Source organism: Bacillus rossius, chromosome 1, assembly GCF_032445375.1.
Source record: "Bacillus rossius redtenbacheri isolate Brsri chromosome 1, Brsri_v3, whole genome shotgun sequence".
Taxonomy (NCBI): domain Eukaryota; kingdom Metazoa; phylum Arthropoda; class Insecta; order Phasmatodea; family Bacillidae; genus Bacillus; species Bacillus rossius.
Genome location: NC_086330.1, coordinates 313,850,252 through 313,873,988, shown reverse-complemented (window position 1 = coordinate 313,873,988; position 23,737 = coordinate 313,850,252). Strand labels below are relative to the sequence as shown.

At 38.5% G+C, this 23,737-nt stretch overlaps 1 protein-coding gene across 2 annotated transcripts in view; it reads left to right on the top strand.

Moving 5' to 3' along the window:
• The window catches only part of LOC134527916 (apoptosis-stimulating of p53 protein 1), a 1,064,179-nt gene that overhangs the window by 207,976 nt on the left and 832,466 nt on the right, over window positions 1–23,737 (top strand). For both annotated transcript variants that reach the window (XM_063360949.1, XM_063360948.1), the window contains exon 2: window positions 7,696–7,809. In XM_063360949.1, coding sequence (XP_063217019.1) covers window positions 7,801–7,809 — 9 coding nt within the window. In that variant the 5' untranslated portion in view covers window positions 7,696–7,800. The remainder of the gene's footprint in view (window positions 1–7,695; window positions 7,810–23,737) is intronic.

The window sequence follows — 23,737 nt, the reverse complement described above, 5'->3', positions numbered from 1 at the left end:
GATTTAATAGACGTTTACACGTCAAAAGTCAAATATTACATTTTTTTTCTCCCACAAAAAGAAATTTTACTTCACACACATTTGAGTATTTTATCGGAATTAATTACATTTTTTTATCCAATAAATATAATAATACCTATTTGTTTGTAAGGTTGTTGTTTATATAACGTAAATGGCCGCTATTAAATATCTGGACGTAAGCCCCACGACTTTTCTTTTCTACTCTTTTAAATCTATGAAATTGGCAGCTGACAACAACTTGACCGCCGGAACTAGTGTGTTTGGTTTTTTACATTTTAAAGCCATTACCCGCTTTGATCAGGCGTGTAATTTTGTGACCATAAAGAGAACAAATTTGGCAGATCTGCGTTATTTAGTTATACTTACGTGCTGTTTATTGGATCGCTGATTAGAAAATTGCCGATTGACACGGAGGAGCCGTGGCAGCTGTTAGCTAGCACGCACAGCCCCGAGGCGTGCGGCAGGCCTCGTCTCGCGAGGAGAGCATGCCTCCGGCGCCGCTGCCGTGTCTGCAAACTGCCTCCGTCGTCCCGCCGAGACCTGCATCACTCCAGAGGAGGGGAGGGTCTCATCACTCCGGTGAGTGGTTCTCTGCAGTGGAGGGAAGACCCTCATTACACCGGCGAGTGGGGCTTTCTGCAGAGGAGGGGGGAACCTCATCACTCCGGCAAATGTGGGGCTTTCTGCAAAGGAGGGGAGGACCTCATCCCTCCGGCGAGTGGGTCTCTCTGCAGAGGAGGGGGGAACCTCATCACTCCGGCGAGTGGGGCTTTCTGCAAAGGAGGGGAGGACCTCATCCCTCCGGCGAGTGGGTCTCTCTGCAGAGGAGGGGGGAACCTCATCACTCCGGCGAGTGGGTCTCTCTGCAGAGGAGGGGGGAACCTCATCACTGCGGCGAGTGGGGCTTTCTGCAAAGGAGGGGAGGACCTCATTCCTCTTGCGATTGGGTCTCTCTGCAGAGGAGGGGAGGACCTCATCCCTCCGGCGAGTGGGTCTCTCTGCAGAGGAGGGGGGAACCTCATCACTCCGGCGAGTGGGTCTCTCTGCAGAGGAGGGGAGGACCTCATTCCTCCGGCGAGTGGGTCTCTCTGCAGAGGAGGGGAGGACCTCATCCCTCCGGCGAGTTGGTCTCTCTGCAGAGGAGGGGGGAACCTCATCACTCCGGCGAGTGGGGCTTTCTGCAGAGGAGGGGAGGACCTCATCCCTCCGGCGAGTGGGTCTCTCTGCAGAGGAGGGGGGAACCTCATCACTCCGGCGAGTGGGGCTTTCTGCAAAGGAGGGGAGGACCTCATCCCTCCGGCGAGTGGGTCTCTCTGCAGAGGAGGGGGGAACCTCATCACTCCGGCGAGTGGGGCTTTCTGCAAAGGAGGGGAGGACCTCATCCCTCCGGCGAGTGGGTCTCTCTGCAGAGGAGGGGGGAACCTCATCACTCCGGCGAGTGGGGCTTTCTGCAAAGGAGGGGAGGACCTCATCCCTCCGGCGAGTGGGTCTCTCTGCAGAGGAGGGGAGGACCTCATCCCTCCAGCGAGTGGGTCTCTCTGCAGAGGAGGGGGGAACCTCATCACTCCGGCGAGTGGGTCTCTCTGCAGAGGAGGGGAGGACCTCATTCCTCCGGCGAGTGGGTCTCTCTGCAGAGGAGGGGAGGACCTCATTCCTCCGGCGAGTGGGTCTCTCTGCAGAGGAGGGGAGGACCTCATCCCTCCGGCGAGTGGGTCTCTCTGCAGAGGAGGGGAGGACCTCATCCCTCCGGTGAGTTGGTCTCTCTGCAGAGGAGGGGAGGACCTCATCCCTCCGGCGAGTGAGGCTCTCTGTAGTGGAGGGGAGAGCCTCATTACACCGGTGAGTGGGGCTCTCTGCAGTGGTGGGGAGATCCTCATCCCTCCGGCGAGTGGGTCTCTCTGCAGAGGAGGGGGGAACCTCATCACTCCGGCGAGTGGGGCTTTCTGCAAAGGAGGGGAGGATCTCATCCCTCCGGCGAGTGGGTCTCTCTGCAGAGGAGGGGGGAACCTCATCACTGCGGCGAGTGGGGCTTTCTGCAAAGGAGGGGAGGACCTCATTCCTCTTGCGATTGGGTCTCTCTGCAGAGGAGGGGAGGACCTCATCACTCCGGCGAGTGGGGCTTTCTGCAAAGGAGGGGAGGACCTCATTCCTCCGGCGATTGGGTCTCTCTACAGAGGAGGGGAGGACCTCATCCCTCCGGCGAGTGGGTCTCTCTGCAGAGGAGGGGAGGACCTCATCCCTCCGGCGAGTGTGTCTCGCTGCAGAGGAGGGGAGGATCTCATCCCTCCGGCGAGTGGGTCTCTCTGCAGAGGAGGGGGGAACCTCATTCCACCGGCGAGTGAGTCTCTCTGGAGTGGAGGGGAGGACCTCATCCCTCCGGCGAATGAGGCTCTCTGTAGTGGAGGGGAGAGCCTCATTACACCGGTGAGTGGGGCTCTCTGCAGTGGTGGGGAGATCCTCATCCCTCCGGCGAGTGGGTCTCTCTGCAGAGGAGGGGAGGGTCTCATCCCTCCGGCGAGTGGGTCTCTCTGCAGAGGGGAGGGTCTCATCCCTCCGGCGAGTGGGTCTCTCTGCAGAGGAGGGGAAGACCTCATCCCTCCTTCGAGTGGGGCTCTCTACATTGGAGGGAGGACCTCATCCCTCCGGCGAGTGGGTCTCTCTGCAGAGGAGGGGAGGGTCTCATCCCTCCGGCGAGTGGGGCTCTCTGCTGTTGTGGGGAGGGCCTCATCATTCCGGCGAGTGGGGCTCTCTGCAGTGGCGCGTCGCAAGCTTTCAAGTTTGAGCGTGCTTTCTTCAGAGGTACAACCGTCGGCAAGAGCCGCTGAGGCAGCCACACTCATTGTGGCACGGGACTGAAACTTTTAACTGGTTAAGGTTGTGACCTAGATATTTTGAAGTAGTTTTTGGTCACCCACTAGATAGTAGATATCATAATGTTATACCAACATAGCTACATTGATTGTGAGTAGTAATTCACCAGCTATTACCACGGAAACATACCATTGAACAATAATTTACTTTGTTTTGGTAGCCAAATATTTTGTGGTGTGAAATTTCAGTAATACTGAATTTTATATTTATTTATATATTACATGATATTTTTGTTATTACAAACCAGTATCGAGTTTTTATTCTTGCACATTGTCTTCTACTAAGCAATAAGTAGTCAAGAATTAAATTTGCATTATAAAACTATCTTTCTGTGCATTCTGAAGAGGAACTATCCTGGTTACGAGCACAACTACATTTATTGACATTGTGTCTGAAGTTAAGTAGAAACTTCACCTCAATTATTCTAATCCGTGACAATGTTATTTTAAATTAATTATTTCATATAATTCCATCACTGTCGATGATAAAGAAACATTGCTGTTTGATTTAAGGATTACTGCAGCATAGTTATAAATACGAAAGAAAACTGAGATTATTCTACTGATGATACACAGTCTCCCTCCTAGGTTCCATTATTCTCAGTAGCGTGGTGGCAGAGTGCGCGGTTGTATTATCTGATGCAGTTCTAACCTCGTCACTGAAAAATTTTCACTTTTTTTTTTTAAATAACAGATTACTGGATTATACAAATTTAACTTTAAGCAAATATTTATTAATGCATTTTCTTTGTGTGCGCCTAACTAATTGCTGTAATAGTATTAAATAAATAGCCATTATTAAATACAGGAGCCACTAAAAATATTTTACAGCCAAATATGATGGTTATATTTTTAATATTTTTTTTATTTAAGACTTACATTCACTATTGTAATAATTTTATATTATCTATATTTTGCAATGATCCTGTTTCTAAGAAATCCAGGTTTATAATTATTTTTTGAGTGAATAAGTTGATATTTCTCTCAATTTATTTGCCCAAGACCTTTTAATGTCTAAAGTATTGCAATCTACTTTATCTGAATTGTTTTTAAAATGATGATATTTTAATAATATGTTTTTTAGGTAATAATATGAATAATGTTTATCAGGTTGGTGTAATTAATTAATCTAATGAATTCTATATTTGATATTCAATGCCCAGGTTACCATAAGCAGTCCTTTCATAAATCACTTAATATCTGTCAAGTTCCACAGTTCACACTCCTCACTGGAGCTAGGCCCAACAGTGGTTTGCCCCTTATCTCGCACCTGTCCGCACACACAGTCTCGCGCCACTCAGTCGCACCCGCACGGTCCCGTAGCTCTGCATCACGTCGTTGGCAAAGGAGGGTCTGTCGTCCTCCTCGTCGAACTCGCCACTCCACTCGCCGGTTGGAACTCTTGGAACTCCCGCGGAGGCCAGCATCACCACTTTTGTACCCTAAACAGTCTTTCTGGAACCGACTGGAGTGTTTGTGACGTGTCGCGTCATCCCGGGCCGACCTGATGCTCGAAGCATCCAGAATAACGGCGCTTATTCACGCCACTCCACGCGGAATAACCAGGCCAACTACGGATAGATAAGAGCACTGAGGAAGGAGGGCGGTGACAGATTGGGTGGCGAGGCCGGGCCTCTATAATCCCTGAAGGTATGCACGCGCTACGTCAGTGGCCGTGCGGGGCCGCCGAGCATCTGATGCGCGTCACGCCCTTGCTTCCCGCGTTCGTCACAGTAAGAATACAGCACAATTTTCTCAAATTCTAATTTCCTATGCTTGCTGAATAAGCCGCCTTCGAGGTGAAACTTTGACCAACCACATGTTGCTTCCAGAGTTCCCTCGTGTTTGGCCCTCTTTGAGGCGAGTGCGTTATAACGGGTATAGCGTGTAACAGCTGCAATTCGAGGTCGCGGCTGGTAATGGAAATTGAAATAAGGCGAGCGTCGACTCCCTGCGAGCCCTTTAGTTCCTTGCGAGAATTCGAGGTCTCTGCGAGTCCTAGAAGTCGCTGCGAGCCCTCGAGATCCCTGCGTGCCGTCGAGGTTCCTATGAGCCTCAATGAGCCCTAATGGTTTATGTGAGCCCTAGAGTTCCTTGCGAACCCTGGAGTTCCTTGCTAATCCTCGCGGTGTCTGCGAGTTCTATAGTTCCCTGCGAGCCCTCGAGGTCCCTCCGAGCCTTCGATGTCCCTGTGAACCCTAGAGACCTCTGTGGGGCCTCGAGGTCCCTGCGAGCTCTTGAGATCACGGGCGTGCCTTGTTTCTCAGTTGCCGCCTCGTCGCGAAGCAGAGGCCTTGACTGAATGGCCGCGGCATCTGTGTGGGTGGACCTGTTCCTAACTGCGCCATTGTGTTGCTTAAGGAGACACCTACGATTCACACATTCATTCGTACTTCCCCGAATTCTTGCCTTCGTGTATCTTGGGCTTCCACGAACGTTATAATTTAATTCTTCTTGGTTTTTTTTTATCTCCCTGTTTAAATAAAATTGACACTTCGAGGATTTTAATTTTAATTTCTATTTATATGGCATGTTCTGTATTTGGTTGGAAGTTTTATCTTAATTATCTCAAACATTGTTGATTGTGTAGGAAAGCAAACTTTTTTGAAAATAAAAAAAATCCCAAATTTTTACCAATTTAAGCATTGGTTAGGTTAGGTGTAATTATTACAAATTTGTTCTATCGTGAGAAAGGACAGTTAAATTAGGCTAGGTTCGTTAAAAATATTGTGGTAAGGAATTGGAAATTTAACATCTCTTTTGACACAGCCTACAGGCGTAGGTAGATTTCGAAGTACCTATTTTGTTTGCAAATATTTCGGACACTTCTATAAGAACTTAATGTAGCCGACATTACATCCTATATGTTCGTCAATATTCAAATAAGATCGATTTAACATTTTCTCATATTTCATGTGGCGATAAATTGTTTAATGTTATTTAACTTAATGCATCCAGCATTGAGTGTCTTAACGAATTTCATAATATGCTTTGTAAGGTAGTCATGGAATTATATTTGAATTTCAATCACGGTTATTCATCCCTTGCACTAATACGGAGTCGTAAAATTGTTTTTGGACAAAGGTTTAAGGTAATATTAAGAGAGTTATTAAAAAATTCTGACTAGTTTGAAACTAAAAACGTTTTTTTTTAATTTCAACCCCTTTTATTTACGGTAAAAGTTGGTTTCATCAAAAATTGTTCCAGCCAAAGGTTTCAGATAAAGTATATGCGGTTTACAATAAATTATAATGGAAATGAAAGTGAATGTAATAAAAAATAATATTTGGTTTTTCCACCCTTGTTATTTCCACCCCCTGCAACAATGGTTCGTCTTATCAATAATTGTTTCATACAAAAGTTTTTGATAAAAAGTATAAAATTTACAAACAATCTGAACGGATTTTAGAGTGTAACTACTGAGAGAGTTATGCATTTTTTCTTTTTAATTCTACCCCCCTTGTTTAATTCCTTGCTGTGATGGTTCGCTTAGTCAAAAATTGTTTCAGACAAAAGTTTTAGACAAAATTATAAGATTAATACACAATCCGTACGAATTCGATGTTATGCCTTCGAAGGGAGTTATGATTTTTTTTGTCCTCCAATCCTTGTTTATCCTACCCCTTGCAGTAATTCTACCTTAAGTGCAACGTATTCCTGGATGTGACGATACATCTTTGCAAGGAGTCGAATGTTGGATGTAGGCTGATGATCATGCACGAAATAACTGATGAATAAATTGTCGCTGTAGTCAACTAGATGACAACGAAAATCAGGAGATGAAGATCAAACATCCACTGTTGAGCCTTGCATCCACTGTTTAGCGACGGAGTTAAGGCTCTAGAGACTACAATTTAATACATTGAGCAACAATAAGAAGCTACAGGACATAATAATGATGCAAAAAATATGGCGGTATTTGGCAGCGAAGAAACGCCACTCATCAGGAAAACAGACTACAATAAAAAATTTCTTTAAATCCTCACAGGGCTGAACTTTAAATGTAACATATGCCACTCTTAACTTCAGACAATAATTCTGTAAGTTAATTTTTTTTCTATTGTTTTGTTGTACTCGTAGAACATGATTACTATTATGATCGTAATGTGTATTATAAAATATGCAGGAACAATGTATTGTATTCCAAGATACAATGTAGCTTAACGTTTAAGAAGCTTTTCTCTTGACTACTCCCTATTATCTGACATTTTAGCTTATTCGACATTATGGCGGCCCCTTTATGTCGGATAAGCGATACACTAATGTATAAACTTTCCCTTTGGCTTTGTGAACTTTAGTTTGCGCCATCCACCACAGATGGTAGCGCCGGTTTTTACACGTTTCCGTTCCATGCGACTTCCGTTATATTCACGAAATTACTCATACTATGTTCCGTACACCGAAAGCTAAGATGTTACACACCAAGAACTCTTTATGCAATTGAGTTCGATGACACTAGCATAGCGAATTACGATTCCACAGGCGAGTAATACTCTTTTACTCTTGCAAAAGATTTTATTTGACTTGAATCATTTTATGTATATTTTGTTGTTATTATTTAATAAAAAAGAACTGAAACAATAACAAAGTAGATTGATTTTTTTGTCAATTATCGTCCTTTAAATGATATATAATATTTTACTACCAATTAAAGCACAGTAATAGCGAGTGAGTAGCGAAAATATGGAACTTTGCTACTGGAACGTGGATACTCTGCTTGTTTGTTCACGGATGCAGTTATAAGCGCGCGTGGGTCAGAAGGTGGAATGGTCAGTAATGTAGACCGCTCCTCTTGTGCTTGCAGGACTAGTGCAAGGCGAAGCCCGAGGCCTGCTGGCTGCTATGAGGACGCAGCGCTGACCTCCCCAGCAACTCTTATCTTCCTGGAGTCAGATGAGCCGTGCCTCAGATGGTGCCTGTGAGTATTTGTCCTTTTTTCATTCAAAAAAATATTCATCTAAAAATAGTTTAAACCACTTGCATACTTTCAATTAGACTGCTAAGTAGTTTTAAGAACTAATGCATATATTTTAATCGTTCTACATCCTTGCTTTCTTGGATGAAGGCAAATGGGAAACGAATCTTTATTTATTTTATAATATTTATTAAAAATAACATATTCGTTAGTTTTTGAGTTAATTATAGTTGTATGCAACATTTTGTTGCTTTTTAAAACATTGACATATTATTATGAGATTTAAAAACGTGATATTATATTCTTGAAATTTTTAATTTAAAATGTTATGTACCAATGTTTAAAACGTAACTATATATAATTTTATGAATTAATAATATTACTTAAATATATGCATTTTTCTTTTATATATTGTATGTAGTTAAAATCAAACAAAGCCTTGAGTATCTTCAAGTACTGATAGATTCAATTGATGACATTCGTATGAAATGAAATTTTTTTTGTTGGTAAGTACCACAGGTTTTTTGACGTAAAATATGTTTTTAAAATCATACCGAAACAAACGAATACCAGGATAAAAATTCATAACGTAGACGTAGTAAAAACAACTTTATTGTCTCGCCTTAATAACGTTGAGTCTGCGTCGCAGCCGAGCCTGACGAAGCAGGGAGGGGAAAGGGTGGTGGGCGCAGCGTTTACTCATCAGAAGAGGCGCTCTCAGTCTTTTGCTTTCACTGAAACCCGCGACAAAAACGTGGTACATCAGTGGTTTGGGTTGTTTTCTCTCTAAATATCGATTTCTTTCATAATATTTAATTCATAAAACAAATATGATTTATTTCATAAGACAATTCTTCAAATTTTCATACGAAGTACATTATATTGCAATTTTTCATTGTTAGCATCATTCGCTCATTAGCATAATTATTATCATTTTCTGCTTGGAAACGAAAGAGTTGCCGATGATTTGGCACGCTGAAGCAGTGCCTCACGCAGCAATGCGAGCCCAGACATCGGCACACAAGCAACTGGGTGACCTCTGAGCTGATCCCTCGATCCCAGCGGTGCGAGGTGAGCACGCCCCATGACTGATGGCGTGAGTACCGCAGGAATCATTCACCACGTCGCATTTTTATTGTGTTTCAGTTTGAGCACTTTTAACATCTCCAACCCAACAGCCAGCGGCTACCCAAGACGGCCTTGCGTACGACCTTAAGGCTTGGGCTTTTTGTTTTTTTCCCTCATTTCTTTTGTTTAAGGGGTTTTTCTATATCTCTTTGCATTTATTGTTCTTACACAAATAATTTCAACATTAATTTACTTGGTGTAATGTCATGGCATAAAAGGCACGCGAATAATGATAACTACGAAGACATGCGGACATTTTTACAGCCAAGACAAAACACTGAGTGGACATCTTTTGAAAATATTTGTGGCGGAATAGTATATGCGAGGGAGGTATCGATTTCTGATTTTATAAACAGCCCTCAAATAGAATAAATTACGAAAAACCGAAAAGTTTGGCATGGCGTGAGAGACCGAAACCTTAAGCTGGTACGTCACGGTGGATGTGTCGTTATGAGACTCCGAACTAGCTTTCGTGCCAGCTAGTGCAGATTGTTCTGTCAAAGTTAAGTAGCCTGCTGGCCTTTTTTACGGCAGTTTTGGTTACTTGTGCGTTTTCCGTGGAAGGATTTTTACAACGTATTCAGATTGTTGTTTGCTGCTAATTTTCCCGTACAGTAGAACGTGGGCTCTTTAAAAATATATCTCCTTAATATATATTTTATGATAAATTTTTACTATTTCAATAACCTATAAATGAATTACCACACTAGTTTATTAAGAAAAAAGTGCATGCTTGTATATTGCAGAAGCTTTCAGCGGTTGTTCCATAGAAACCTTCAAATCTCTTCTATATAAGCTGCGGCAGTAGTTCCAGTGTAATATACCATCGGAGACTATACGGATCCTTCCGTCGCGGCATCCGGGGTTCCCTTGCTGAACTCACCAAAGGTCACGTGAACTCCCTGCGCCCGTGGGGGACTGAGGTCGTGCTTCCCTCTTGGACGAGCGAGATGATGCCCGGATAAGGCAACTCAACCTCTTGGTCACGTAACTCTTGTCTTTGTTTCCACAGAGTCGTCGTTGCAATGGCTGCACTGCAGGCACCACGTGCATGTCTGCAGTCGGCCATTGCTTTGCTCTTATAGGACTAAGACGGTAGAACACAAACCAATCCATACTTTACAATTTTAATTTATATTTCGCTATTTGGCTAATTATTGAAAAACATTTAATAATAAAATCGCTTATAGATTTTCAAGTAAATTTTGTACATTTAAATTTTAACAAGAATAAAATTATTTTATTAAGTAAAGACATTAGGCACATTTAAAATACATACTTAAAACAATTTTTATGTCTCTGAAAATCATGTGTTCAGGAATATTACTCCATAATCATATACATTTAAAATCAGTACATACAAAAAATTTTAATCACGGTTGAAAAAAAAGATGGTACTAGCTTCATGTTACGAAGATATCACCTATTTTTAAAATATAAAATAACTTAGTTCTAAGCATACGCTATCAGTAGTATTATTTGGCTCACTGGCAACCTAAGAAAATCATTTGAAAAGTAATGAAAGTTTAAAAAAGCTTTTAATTGTTTCAACTGAAAAACATATATTACTAAAGAAAATATTAAATATTTAAAATAATTACATTTTCCTGCCCAGCATTATCTTAGATTCATATAATTTTCAAATAGAAGATGATCATAGAGATATATGAGATTAATCTACAATCAGCTCGCCTGATGTTCTCTTCTATAAGGCTGCTAAACAATTTACATAAATAAGAATTTGCATAAACTAGTTTATGTTCTACTCATAAAGCTTAAATAAAAACTAATATGTATTTAATTGCTATCATAAAAGCATAGGGGCGACTGAATTGCGCCCCATTGGAAAGGGCGCCTTTCAGGTTTTTTCGAGCACACACACAATTATTTAAATCCTGATAGGCTGCCTTTCCAGAGTTGGCTGTTCGCTTTGCTTTAAGCGAAAGAAAACCCTGAATTGTGCCCCATCGGAAAGGCCGCCTTTCAGGTTTTTTCCTTGTACGCATACAGTCCGTAAAATCCTGATGGGCTGCCTTTCCAGAGTTGGCTGTTCGCCTTGTTTTAAGCGAAAGAAAACCCTGAATTGTGCCCCATCGGAAAGGCCGCCTTTCAGGTTTTTTCCTTGTACGCATACAGTTCGTAAAATCCTGATGGGCTGCCTTTCCAGAGTTGGCTGTTCGCCTTGTTTTAAGCGAAAGAAAACCCTGAATTGTGCCCCATCGGAAAGGCTCCCTTTCAGAAATTTTTAGTTTTCGTTAGATCGTTGTGGGCACTGAATTTCGCCCCATCGGAAAGGCCGCCTTTCAGGTTTTTTCCTTGTACGCATACAGTTTGTATAATCCTGATGGGCTGCCTTTCCAGAGTTGGCTGTTCGCTCTGTTTTAAGCGAAAGAAAACCCTGAATTTCGCCCCATCGGAAAGGCCGCCTTTCAGGTTTTTCCTTGTACGCATACAGTTCGTAAAATCCTGATGGGCTGCCTTTCCAGAGTTGGCTGTTCGCTCTGTTTTAAGCGAAAGAAAACCCTGAATTTCGCCCCATCGGAAAGGCCGCCTTTCAGGTTTTTTCTTTGTACGCATACAGTTCGTAAAATCCTGATGGGCTGCCTTTCCAGAGTTGGCTGTTCGCTCTGTTTTAAGCGAAAGAAAACCCTGAATTTCGCCCCATCGGAAAGGCCGCCTTTCAGGTTTTTCCTTGTACGCATACAGTTCGTAAAATCCTGATGGGCTGCCTTTCCAGAGTTGGCTGTTCGCTCTGTTTTAAGCGAAAGAAAACCCTGAATTTCGCCCCATCGGAAAGGCCGCCTTTCAGGTTTTTCCTTGTACGCATACAGTTCGTAAAATCCTGATGGGCTGCCTTTCCAGAGTTGGCTGTTCGCTCTGTTTTAAGCGAAAGAAAACCCTGAATTGTGCCCCATCGGAAAGGCCGCCTTTCAGGTTTTTTTCTTGTACGCAATCAGCTCGTAAACTCCTGATGGGTTACTCAGACAGTTTATACTCTTTATTTTATTCCAAGACAATTTTGAATTGTCCCCTATTGTTGAATGATCGGCGCAGATAAAACCCTTTTACGCTCAAAATGCAATCAATGTATGTCTATACAAATTAATATTCAACTTATGGTGTACGACAAAACGAACAATTTTAGTTTCCTTGTAATATTTTATTTAAACATTATAGTTATCTGCTGACTGATGTCTACCATCAGAAACAAAATCGATGCTTATACAATCGCCCAAGAGAGCATAAAGCTATACGTGAAGGAAATGCAACGTAAATAAAATTATAATACAACTTATTGCTAGGTACTATTACAGAATAAGACCACGGGGCGTGAGGACATCCAGTGGGCATTACAGTGACTTGTACGGCCGTAGATGTACACACAGGCACAAGACAGCTTTGTTTTTGACATTCGGTGAGGGATAGTAGAGAGCTTTTATAAAGATTGCCGTGACAACTTGTCTATGTTCTTGCGGGTTTGTGGAAGTAGTGTTGCATTTAGTGGGATTTAAACTGTGTAACGCAGAAGGCCTACTGACCATAGTTCTAATCTAGGTTTTTTGCACCCATGAATGTGAAGCCATGTAAAGTTAATGTAATAGAAAAAAGTTTAAAATAATCAAAATGAATAAGTCTATGTGAAAGCGTCTGAGTGCCTGATTATGGCCAGTAATTATAACATACAAAATGAAGTGTACTCACCGATAAACTAAGCTCTAAGCTCTCTTTTTATGTGTATTATATATATATATATATATATACACACACACACAAACACACACACACTCCACGGTACCAGGTTTTCGTAAAAGCTGCTGCGTGGACTACTGTAGCTGCTCCCATAACACCTTATATCATAGAAATCGTCAGACCAAGAACAGATTTCGCAGCGGGTTTGTGACGATATAGCATGCTTTATTTTCTCCAGGAGGTGAACAGGGTTGAAAAATGTTTACACCATTTTATTTTTAACTCCCTAACCTGTGCAGATATGGTACTGCTATTTGGTTCAAAAAAATTGCTAAATTAAAGTACCTATATAATGGTATAGGATTTAGGAAATTATAAAAATAAGGGAGTGAAAAGGGGCGCAAACTGTCTTTGCAATTTCCTTAAAATCTCCCTCTAAATCCCCATAACTTGGGCAGAAATCGCTATGCTTTTTGGTTTCAAACATTGTTGATTTAAATACCTAAAAAAAAAAGTATTTTCAGGATTTTTCGAAGTTAAAAATTTAAGGGGTAGAAAAGTGGTGAAAACTGTTTTCGCCATATACTTAATAGCTCCCTAATCTGAACAAATATACAAATATATTTATACTATTTGGTTTTAAATAACTGCTTACTTAAATACCTACAAACTAATTATTTATTTTTTAGACATTTGGAAATGTAGGGACTGAAATTGGGGTAAACCTGTTTTCGCAATAAACTGGACATATATCTTTATCCTCTCTGGTATAAATCTCAACTGGACATGTATCGTTTTTCCCTTAGTATATTAAACTCAGAGTAAAACATAGACTAAACAATTTTAATGCGGGTAAAGTCGCGTCAGGACAGCGTCAGGACCATTATAATAATGGCGAAAGTTTATATTTTTGTTATTCAATCACGCCTGAACAGGTTTGTATAATATTTGGCATAGAGAAACATTATGTCCAGGAATAGAACATACGCTATTTTATCCCGAAAAATGGGTTTCTAAGGGAACTAATCAGACATGATCCTTGTTAAGGCTCTACTATACTTTTTGCTAGGTGATATGATATTGTGACCATACATAGGCCTACATAAATAATTTATGCAAAGTTCGTTTGCCTTCCGTTACATAAATGTACGTATATGTTCATCGTTTCTTATGGCCGTAGCAGGTAGTGTTAACATTTTTACAAGCTTTTATTTAACTTGCAATGTTTGTATGTATGTATGTCTGTGTGTTCGACACTAATCTTGGAAGCAGAATTAGAACCACTTCCCTATGTCCGATTAAGCTCAAATTTGGTGCACATATGTATCTTCGGTGACAATACAACAATATGGTACCATGAAGTTTTGATAATGAAGCCGGAAGATGGCCATAGTAATTTCTGAACTAAATAAGATAAACCCATCGAGTTTGGGCTCGATAGAATCGTTTTGAGGAGTATGTTTTTTAAACCTCAAATCTACACTGAAATAAAACTTAGTTTGTAAAAACAAATTTGAAATATAGCAAATGAATTAGGCGCAATGATTAGGTTTATACTATCTCAACAATAAGCCAAATTGTTTTATTAATAACAAAAAAAACTAAACATCTATATTATAGTGTTTACATAGAGAAATAATATACACCAAATTTTAGAGTACCACAGGGCAAAAAACACAAAATCTGCTTTCTGTAAAAAAGTTGAAGGTCAAGATGCGAAAGTGGAAGACGTTCATCTACCTTAAGAACTTCAGAGGCTCAGCGGCATATTTGCGTACTGCATTAAACGAACTGTTGGCACAAATTCGGTGTCTAGGACCGCAGACTTACTTTTTGACATTCAGTTGCAATGACATCAATTGGCTAGATATGTTAAAAGCTCTCCTCATCGTCGTTGGACAACCTATGGAATATCCGGATGATTTGGATATGGTAACAACACAGCGGTTAATTGAACAGTATCCCGTAATTGTTCGCAGACATTTCATGTATCGCCACAACGCCCTTATGAAATTTATGTTAAGCAAACATACAATTTTAAATGGTCGTATTAAATATTTCTGGCGGAGAATCGAATTTCATAACCGCGGAAGCCCCCATATTCACAAGGTAGTTTGGGTGTTCACATTATTAAACCTAAATCTGTGCAATTACCGATAAATTTTTGTCACGGCACTGCAGAACGAAATTATGAATTATATTACGCTAGGCTTGCGCAGTACACAAAATGCAAGGTAGCACTGTCGACCACGCCGTCGTGTACCTATACTAAGGTTCAAAGCTCTTCGCAGCTGGTCAAGCCATATGTGGCCCTAAGTAGAGTAAATTCGTAAGAAGGTCTACTTATTGATGAATTAGACTGCACCAAAATTGACTGACAAACAAACAGTCAATATCGACGCTCTAAATGAAATGAACAGCTTAAGAAACATTTCGATATTTACAATGATAAATAAAAATTATGAAATTAATTAATTCTAAAAAAATTAAAAAAACTTTTATTTAAATGCTCTAAAAACAAGAAAATAAATTAAATTGATTCAAAATCATCTTTTTATAACATTACACAACACCACTATTTTTATGAAACTAGCGACGGGTCGCCCCCAGAAACCGTAGCGACACTAGACCGTACGCTACCTACCTGGCCAATGGTAGTGGGGGGGCGGGTCATGCGGGTGGGGGAAGGCTTTCCTCACGCCAGTTAGCCAGTCATTTAGCTGTTCCTTCAACACGCCTGCGTTCACAGTCCTGACAGAACAACCACGCAAGTCAAAGTTTATGTTTTTAATGAAATTATTGATAGTTTATTATAATTTTTAATTAACTGTTGAAACGCATTTGTTTAGTCACTTAAGCCAATAGTTTAATTAAAGGTTACGGTAAGTGATGTTTTTTTAATATATCGAAATGCGATATAATTTTTATAGCTTAATAGCCCATGAATTTTAGTGTTCTACCTGAAAAAAAATAATGCAGTTTAGAAATTTGGCACAGATGTTCCTTTGGGTGTTAAAAATTGATCCTAAAAAGTCCCCATCTCTCAGATGCTGGCTTCATACATTTTTAAGGCAATAAGGGCGTAAGTGCCGAAATATGCATATCACGACTGTTGCGTGAAAAAAACTCATTCTAATATATCAAAATTTGGTCAAAATTTTAAAGTTAAGGGCCCTTAGTCCTTAATCATTCGTTTTTATTACTTTATACATGGCAAAAATTATCTTATAACCTAATTTATTTTCAACTAATGGAAGTAAAATATATCACTGCTCTATACAATCACCAGTTACATCAAATTCACCACTGATAGGCAAAAATATACCTATATAAAAAAATTTCCGTTATTTTATTAGCTTTAAATCGGTTGGTCAAACATGTATATGCGATAATAATTGACTGACGTATTAAGGATTACAATGAACTACTGTACAACAATGGGTTTTTGAGCAATTTAGGTCAATATTGACTATAGCATATTACCTGAAAAAAAAAAATGTAGTCTTGAAATTTGGCACAGATGCTCCTTTGGGTATTAAAAATTGATCCTAAAAAGTCCCCATCTCTCAGATACCGAATTCATACTTTTTTAAGGCAATAAGGGTGTAAGTGCCGAAATATGCATGTCACGACTGTTGCGCGAAAAATTTTCATTCAGTTGTATCGTAACTTGTATAAGATGTGAAGTAAAAGGCACTTAGTTATTTAACATCCATTATTGTTGCATAATACACAGCAAAAATAAGAAACCTGATCTAAAATCAATTAATGGAACTACAAAATAAAAAAAATAACCAGTCCATTAAAGTCCTCTTCATCAGAACGATCATTGATAAACAACATTAGTGCATGTTGCCCCACGACATTTGGTGCACATAATACCACACTGCAATCCACACTTCATCCGCACACACTCGCATTTGTGGCTGCATTCACTTTTACAGTTACATGATATCAAATTCAGGAGCTGTTCTGGAGCTGTAGGAAGGGATGTTGTTATAGGAACAAGTGTGCCACTCACACTTTTCCATCCCCACTCAACAGGATCTAATGAATGGCCCAGCCACTCTTGCACCTGTAGGTAAACCCGAAGAGAATGCTGTTCACATGCGGCACTGGTTGGTGGAAGAGAGGCTAGCTGGAAAGAAGCACTAACAGGCATCTTTGCTATCTTGCAGGTATACATATATAGGCCTACTCTCATTTCATCCAAAGTGGAATACTTATCATGTCCCTGATACATTGCAATTGCAAACTTTTCTCCAGCTGCAATAACTATCTTCTTGTCCGCATGTGGACATGTAAAAACATGTACTGTTCTCCGAATGGAAACATCGTTCTTGATGATGTTCCATGCTTGCTTCTTTCCCTTACCGAAGAAAGCACTGGTTCTATCTGATCCGGTCATAGCAAAGATCTTAAAAAGGTGTGAGGTAACCAATGAGAGCATTAGTGTAGACTGCAAAGTAGTTATCGATGGAGGATACCTCTTGCATGTACTTGTGTGGCCAAGACCTACTACATTTGGTCAAATATGTGAGGTTTATGTTACATTCGTCCAAAAACATTTTTCTGTGACAGCAACTGTAGTGTTTGATGGTTATGACAAGTTAACCACTAAAGAGGAAGAGCGAAGGCGGCGTTCTGCAGGGAGGTCTTCCACCGATATTTCAATAGCTGCTAACAATGTTGTTACATCGACGCAAATGGACTTTCTGAGGAATGGCCATAACAAAAATGGGCTCATCAAATTATTAGTAACTTATTTTCTAACTTCAGGTCATCACGCAATTCAGTGCTCAGGAGATGCTGATACCACTATAGCAGCTATTGCTCTTCAGTATTCAACAAGCTGTTGTGTAAAAGTAATAGCTACTGATACAGACATCCTTGCGATGTTGACTGCGAGGTTAGAAGATGCACACATTGAAATTGTCCATCCACCCTCAAGCAAGACAACAGGAAAGATTTACAGTATATCAGCTATTCAGCAGGACATTGGTGAAATGAAAAACTATGTTTTGTTTTGTCATGTTATGTCAAGTTACGATACAACTGAATTAATATTTTTCGCACAGCAGTCGTGATATGCAGATTTCGACACTTACGCCCTCATTTCCTTAAAAAAGTATGAAGCCGGCATCTGAGAGATGGGGACTTTTTAGGATCAATTTTTAACACCCAAAGGAACGTCTGTGCCAAATTTAAAACCTGCATTATTTTTATTTCTGGTAAAATGTTACAGTCAATATTAACCTAAATTACTCAAAAACCCATTGTTGTGCAGTAGTTCCTTGTAATCCCTAATATGTCAGTCAATTATTATCGCATAGGGTAGAGTGGGGGAATTCCGATCACTTAAGCAAGATTGTCCATATTATGACAATTTGTTACGGAATGGAGGTGTAAAACAGAATATATATTCTCCTATATTATGACTTGACTTGTGGGTATTAAAAATAAAGAAATTGTTATTGGTTTGGGAAAAAATTTTGTTTAATAAGTCATATGTTTGGTCGGAATTACCCCGACGTTTGGGTAATTCCGATCATTTATATTCACCAATATATTTAAATTATTTTGGACATATGGCTGTCACTTAACTAATACTTAAAGCACAAATAAATGCATAGCACACTACAAGCAAATGAATTAAAATATTTTGTGTGAAAAAAAAAAATTGTTCAGACAAAATAAAAATTATGTAAATTATAGCTGATAAAATCAACTCTTAAGTGATTGGTATTTATGACTTCCAATAGTCACAAATATAATTGTCTGGTGTATCAAAACCAGTGCACTCTGCATGAGCCCACTCTGAACACGAAGTGCACCTATACCAAAGTTCATTGTCATGTCCTTCATCTCCACAAAGAATGCAAAAGTCTTTGGCATTGCTTATTGTTGGTTCTATGTCATCACAAGGATCAGCAACTGCATCATCTTCTGAGGAACTAACTGGAAGTATCTTTTTATGACTGTTTCTTTTTTGGCCGGGAATCTGGGCCTAATTCTCCATGAAGTCCTTTCTTCTTTCTTATTTGAACTTTTTTTTTGCAACAGCCCTTTTTGCCCTAGCATCTTCAAGACATTTATTTTGCGGAGTTGAAGTTAGGATCTGAGAATGCAATTTTTTCTTCTAGGCCTTGTCTTTGACTCTATTGCGACCCGAGAAATTATTTTTGGCACTGGAGCCACATCCTGGAAAGAACACGAAGGACCAGCACAACTGGAATGTGTAAAATCCATATTGGGCGAGACAATTCTGTTCCCAGTAGTTGAACTTGAAATAAAAGGAGAAGTGACAGTGGTAACATTTTCAATTCCTCCTTCTATGATAGACCTATCCACTCTTGCAGGTTACTGGGAAAGAATTCCTCTTCAGAAAAAATATCTGGATCTAGAGGGAAAATTTCAGTTTTCCGAAAACCATTGACTGCCTTCTCAATTGTTGCTACCTTAATAAACGCAATGTTAAAGAGTCCTGAAAGTTCATCTGGACTGAGTTTTTCGTGGGGATGATTTACCATCCATCTTCTGCATGCTTCGTGGTAGGCCTTCTTCAGCGGTGCATAGAAAGCAACATCCAAAGGCTGCATTCAATGGGATGTTTGTGGAGGCAGAGACAGCATGATTATTCCATTGTGATGACAAAATTCATATGACTCGTGAGATATGTGGCTGGAATGGTTGTCCAGAACAAGCAATACTGGATTGTTAGGATCTGGTTTACAAAAGGCACTGAAATGTTTTAGCCATGCTAAAAATAGTTGCTCGTTTATCCAGCCTGACTTCGAACACTGATACAAAGAACCTGGGGGACCATCTGTGATTTCGGCACTTACGCCCTTATTGCCTTAAAAAAGTATGAAGCCGGCATCTGAGAGATGGGGACTTTTTAGGATCAATTTTTAACACCCAAAGGAACGTCTGTGCCAAATTTCAAACTTTTTTTTTTTTTTTTTTTTTTTTTTTTTTAGGTTTGCTCGATTTTTCCCCTAAAATGCCTGGGCTATAAGTTTTAAACATTATAATATGGGTGGTAAATAAACCTACACATGTGTAGATCTCATTTACTATTCACTGTTATTTAGAATGCGTTTCTATATTAACTTGCGGTAAATTATACTATCTTGTTTTTACTTGTAAAATTAACTCTGTTTATTTTTGCACTTTACATAATATATCTTTGAAACTTGTAACTTAAGTTACTTTACCCATACGTTTATTTCAATCAGTTTTCGTGTATTTAATAAAATGTAGAAGTAACTTTTAAATACATCTTTCATTGTGTGAAAAACGCTAGGCGTTAGTTATTCGCGCGACAATTTTTCACCCAGTGTAGGCCGACTTGTTTACTTGGAAAGGAGGGCTCCCTCCCCGGCAGACTTCTCTCTCCTGCCCTGGGGGTGCCGCACAGCTAGTACGACTTTCATGCTCCATATTATGTCTGTTGTACTTTTTAACAGATTAAAGCGGCTTAGCCCACCCATTCACGTTAGTTTATACAGTTTACATTTATTTTTGATAAATGTTTCGTTGGGTGCATGGTTACACGATTTGTTGATTAAGTTCTGTAAAGTTACAATTACGCCTAACAAAAGCTGTATGTAAAAATTTGTTATAGAGACTTGACAATGACTGTTATTGTTGTTATTATTAGGTACGTATATAGTCTTAATAACAGCTTCAAATTATTATTGTTATGATTATGTATATCGTCATAATAACAGCTTCATATTCTAATGTTAAATGCATAATTATTTAAAAAAAAAATCTTTTTGTAACAAACATTCTACAGGCGTAGGTAGTTTCGAAGTAACTATTCTTCTGGAAATATTTTTGAAACTTCTATAAAATCCTAGAGCATTTTAAGAACTTAATGTAGCTGACATAAATACCTATATGTTCGCCAATCTTCAAAAAGGATTGGTGTAACATATTCTCATATTACATGAAGCGAAAATATTTTGAATGTTTTTAACTTAATGTCTTAAAGATATTCATAATATGTCTACTAAGGTAGTCATTAAATTATTTTTGATTTTCAAACACTGTTTTTTATATCTTACACTAATGTCATATAATTTTTTTTCGGACAAAGGTTTAAGATAATCTTAAGATTGTTATTAATAAATTCCAACGAAATTGATACTAAAAAATTTACTTTCTTTTTAAATTTCGAACCCTGTTTTTATGTTAATAGTTAGTTTCATCAAATATTATTTAAACCAATTGTTTTAGATAAAACTTAGGAATTTTTACAATAAATTATATTTAATTTGATAGTAAAAGTATTTAAAAAAAAGTAATGTATTTTTGTTTTTCTACCCTTGTTATTTCCAGCCCTTGAAGTATTGGTTTGTATTATCAAAAATTGTTTCAAACTAAAGTTTTAAGTAACATTATATGATTAACAAACAATTTGAACGGATTTGAAAGTGCACCACTAAGGGAGTTATGAATTTTTTTTATTCTGCCCCTTATTGTTTTAACCCCTTGTAGCAATAGTACTTCCAATCAATTTTATTGTTTCAGACAAAGGTTTTTGATAAAAATTATAAGGTTTACCAACAACTTGAAGAATGTTATATTGTAACTAATGAGAGTTATGAGATTTTTTTAATTCTACCCCTTATTTTTTCAACCCCTTGCAGTAATGGATGTTCCGATCGAAAATTTTTTAGACAAAAGTTTTAGATAAAAATTATATGATTGATACACAATTCGTACGAATTCTATGTTGTACCTACGAAGGAAGTTATGATTTTTGCCACCAACCCTTGTTTTTTCAACCCCTTGAAGTTGTGGTTGGTCGTATAAAAATTTATTTCAGATGAATGATGTACTGAATACTTTAAGGTTTCACGATAAAGGGATTTATGAGTGTACATGGTACATTATGATTTTTTTTAATTCAACACCTTTATTTTTTCCACCCCCTGCAACAATGGTTCGACATATAAAAAATAATTTCAGACAAAAGTTTTAGATAAAAATTATAAAATTTACTAACAATTATAACGATTTTGATGGTGTACTTACTGAGGGAGTTATGAAATATATATATTTCTTAATTTTTATCGTTATTTTATTTACTACATTACTGCAATGGTTCGTCTAATCAAAAATTGTTCCAGACAAAAGTTTATATAGAAATTATAAGAAAAATACATAATTAGTACAAATTTGATGCCTTACCTACGAACACAGTTATGATTTTTTTTGTCCGCCAACCCTTGTTTTTTCAACCCCTTGGAGATACCGTCGGTCGTATCAAAAACTTATTCAGAGAAAATATTTTGGCATTACTCCTAAGAATTTTAATAAATTCAAAGGATGTGATATTTTCCATATTGCGTGATTTAGAACGATTTTTCTGTTTTTGAAAAAACCTTCCCCATTTCTACCCCTTTCTTCGGATATTGCTCATTAAAGAACTCGATCGAGATTTTCCACATTTAGATTTTCTATATTAGTTTGGAATTGATTTGAGAAAAATTAGGACAGTTATCGCGTCCACAAGAAAGTGATATATATATATATATATATATATACATATGTATAAATATACAAGCTTTTGAGTTGACGATGGTTTTGGGGTCTATGGACCATGAAACGAAAAACTATGTAAAAAAAATTCCGGAAGTCGCACCTTCGTAACGGCTACAATAGGTAGTACCTATTTCTTTGAAATCTACCTAAAATACGTAGGTATTAAAATTCTTCTATGCTAATGCACAAAGCTGTTTCGAATTGCTGGCTCCCTTGAGTCACGCGAGACAATTCATATGCTCCTGGGGTTCTCCTGAAACAGTAAAATCTGCAGCTGTGTACATCAATTTAATTTTACCAAAAGAAATGCATTTACCAGTGGTGATTGTACTTTGTTTCTAATTTTATTTTTGGTCAATGTTACTGCAGAAAATATTCTTTCAGTTGCTGCGTATGAATGAGGCAAGCATAGCATGGCTTTAATGAACACTGTTATAGAAGGGAACATTTGGTCTCCTACAGCATTTTTCATTCCAAAAACTGTATTCCAAAAATCCATTATATTTCTTCTCTACTGTAACTTATAGGTAGCTATATTGTGTGTAGGTGTTGACACTGCATTAATAATTCAATTATTAACTTAATTTGATTGTTAGGTAAAACGTGTAGGACTATATGTATGTACAAATCCTTATTTTACTTAAAAAACACAATAAACATTTATTCAACACAACACAGTACACTATAATGACACAAGGATTTCCAACAATAAAATATTAGAATTTTTCTTCCTAAATTTATATATTAAAATTATTATTTATATGAATATAATATCACGGATGAGTCAGAAGTAGATGATGTACACCCAGGACAATACGTTGAGCACTATTAGATAGAACTCCAGTCAACAATACAATATATGAAAACAAACAGGAAATCGATTAGGAAATATTCACAACATAAAATTAGTGTTATAAATTAAATTAATCATATATCATTTCCAGAGGTAAATACAATTTTTGGGTTATGTCAAGTGGCTTTAACTTGGTTTGTTCAAATTTCTATTACAGATGTTGTTGACAGCTTTTAAACATGAATGCATGTAGTTAATTGGCATTTAGACTGAGCATAAATAATAACAATCAAACGAAATAGTATGGTAAGAAAATAAATAAATAGTACTTAAAATAAAATCTGTGTGGGTCATTGTTACCGCACACCATAAATTCGTCGTCTTTCTTCAGTGCTTCAACAGTCTTTAATAAACGCCATTCCCTATCCAGGTTATCGAAATATTTTTCTTCAATAACATTAAGAAAACATTTGGCAAGTGGCATTATACTGTGATTGTCATCTGATTTATACTTTTCTGGACTCAGCAAGGCTAAACCTTTTAGAACAGAGTCATTAAAATTTATTTGTTTTAAAACTTGGCTCCAAAATACAACATAGAAGGCCAAACAATTAACTTTCAATAGTGTTAACCTACATCACTTGGTCTAACTATGCTCTTATCTAATCCCATCAAAAAGAGCTTCCACTCTCGCTCCTAGATAAACTTTGCTTATGTCTAAAACTGGCCGTTGTCAGCTGTATTTTCTTTTTCAATTGGATTATT